Raw genomic sequence first — 1,711 nt, forward strand, 5'->3', positions numbered from 1 at the left:
CAGATAGTAGATTACAGTCAACATAACAAACAAGTTATATGTGTGATCGTCGTCTTCTGATAATGATGTTAAGCACTGAATAAAGAATAAGAAGATGCTAATGTTTAAATGTTAGTTACAATAACTGACATGTAGCCGAAGTCAATAATACGACATGAATCCTTGATTCCCTTTACTTGATGTAAAATACTTTCACAATTTAATGCATAATTCAAACAGTATATATAAGAATGATTTTAATCATTTCATAATTCATACAAACCAGCGTTTTATATGTTTTCCACTTGATCCCAACATGCAACAAACATTACTTTATTTCTTTAATTTATCATACACTTCTACATGTATTTTTGGCATCACAAGAATGAACAATCAAAACAAACGAGAAGACTTCAATAATGTAAAACCACAACATGATATTCAACTATTGCATTCTGTGTAGCGTTATCAGCCCAATAAGTTTTCGCGGTGGCGATGCCTTGTGCCAGACGGAAAACTCCAGAACCACCAATGATCGGCATTTCTCGATACTCGTGAAAAATCTGGTTGTACCCAAGGATACTTAGTGTGCTACCATTATACTTACCCTTAGTGAATACAAGGTTGAGAGTCATAAGAAGGCCTATATCTTCGAACGAGGCCGAGCCATAGATCCCTTGGGCTCGGCCTATTATTTTAGAGTTGGGATCTGGCTTAATCGTCATTGGATTGTCCATCATCCGCAATAAGCCAAAAAGTGTTGGTGATTGAAATGTAATATTGGCTTGGGCAATTTGAATTGCTGATGGATTCTTTGCGGTCACAGTATCATGAAAGTAGAAGTGAAGTTTGGTCAATTTTACTTTTTCCTGGGGAAGCTCCATGAACCATTTCTCCACTCCTTTTGGACTTTGATCAATCCCATGAGTGGAACGCAACACTGCCACTGCCAAAAATAAGAAAGCGATAAACAAAAAATTTTCCATTTTCGTAGTTCCCTCTTCTTTTCTTGTCACTTTACCATTCAAATGAACTATAGCTAGCTTCAAATAAATAGACATGGAAACACATAAATGTTAGATAGTCTTGAGAAAATGTGAGAGAGGGATGAAAAGATTAAAAATAATTCTAATGTTTATTTAATTAGTTTGTGGTTCATGCGCTAACTAATTATTTGAAATATATTATATTCTATGAATATTTAAGTATTTTTAGTAGGTCTCATATCAATTCCCAATACATTGACTTGGATCAGTAAACTCCGCACAGCTAAGCACTTGAAATTGAAGATAGTATAATTTGATAGTTATTGGACAAGATAATTTAGTTGTATTAGTTTAGTTACTTTATTTTCAAATTAATTACGATCAGAGATTGTATTTTTATTACTTATAATATAATAAGGGAGGATCTCCATTTTTCGTCGTCGTCCTCACAGGGATATAAGAACCGTTTGGTAGGATATACTAATTAAAATAATCTTTGTATTAAAATTTAATCCACCCAATACCATGTTTGGTTGTTAAATTTAACTCAAACTCACTTAATACATGGATAACTTAATACAACATAGGAGGTCTTATCTTATGCAGAGGAAAACATGGGATTACTGATACCAAGTTTAACAATACATGAATAAGACAATAAAATGACCAAATTACCCCTCAATTTCTTTATACAGTCTATAGCAATTGTCTTTTCCGTTTTAAACCTTGTCTCTACAAGTTCAGTT

General features: G+C 33.1%; 1 protein-coding gene across 1 annotated transcript; it reads right to left on the reverse strand.

Annotated features, from left to right (window-relative positions):
• Window positions 1-267: 267 nt before the first annotated feature.
• LOC107869584 (dirigent protein 22-like) lies at window positions 268-1,075 on the reverse strand. Its single transcript, XM_016716097.2, has one exon. It carries the CDS (start codon window positions 1,038-1,040, stop codon window positions 393-395), a length of 648 nt encoding a protein of 215 aa, XP_016571583.1. The 5' UTR covers window positions 1,041-1,075; the 3' UTR covers window positions 268-392.
• Window positions 1,076-1,711: the final 636 nt, after the last annotated feature.

The sequence above is a fragment of the Capsicum annuum genome, chromosome 4, assembly GCF_002878395.1.
Source record: "Capsicum annuum cultivar UCD-10X-F1 chromosome 4, UCD10Xv1.1, whole genome shotgun sequence".
Taxonomy (NCBI): Eukaryota; Viridiplantae; Streptophyta; class Magnoliopsida; order Solanales; family Solanaceae; genus Capsicum; species Capsicum annuum.

What these genes read in the sequence shown, in the direction of transcription:
- LOC107869584 (XM_016716097.2), bottom strand. Translation starts at nt 1,040, where the DNA reads ATGTCTATTTATTTGAAGCTAGCTATAGTTCATTTGAATGGTAAAGTG.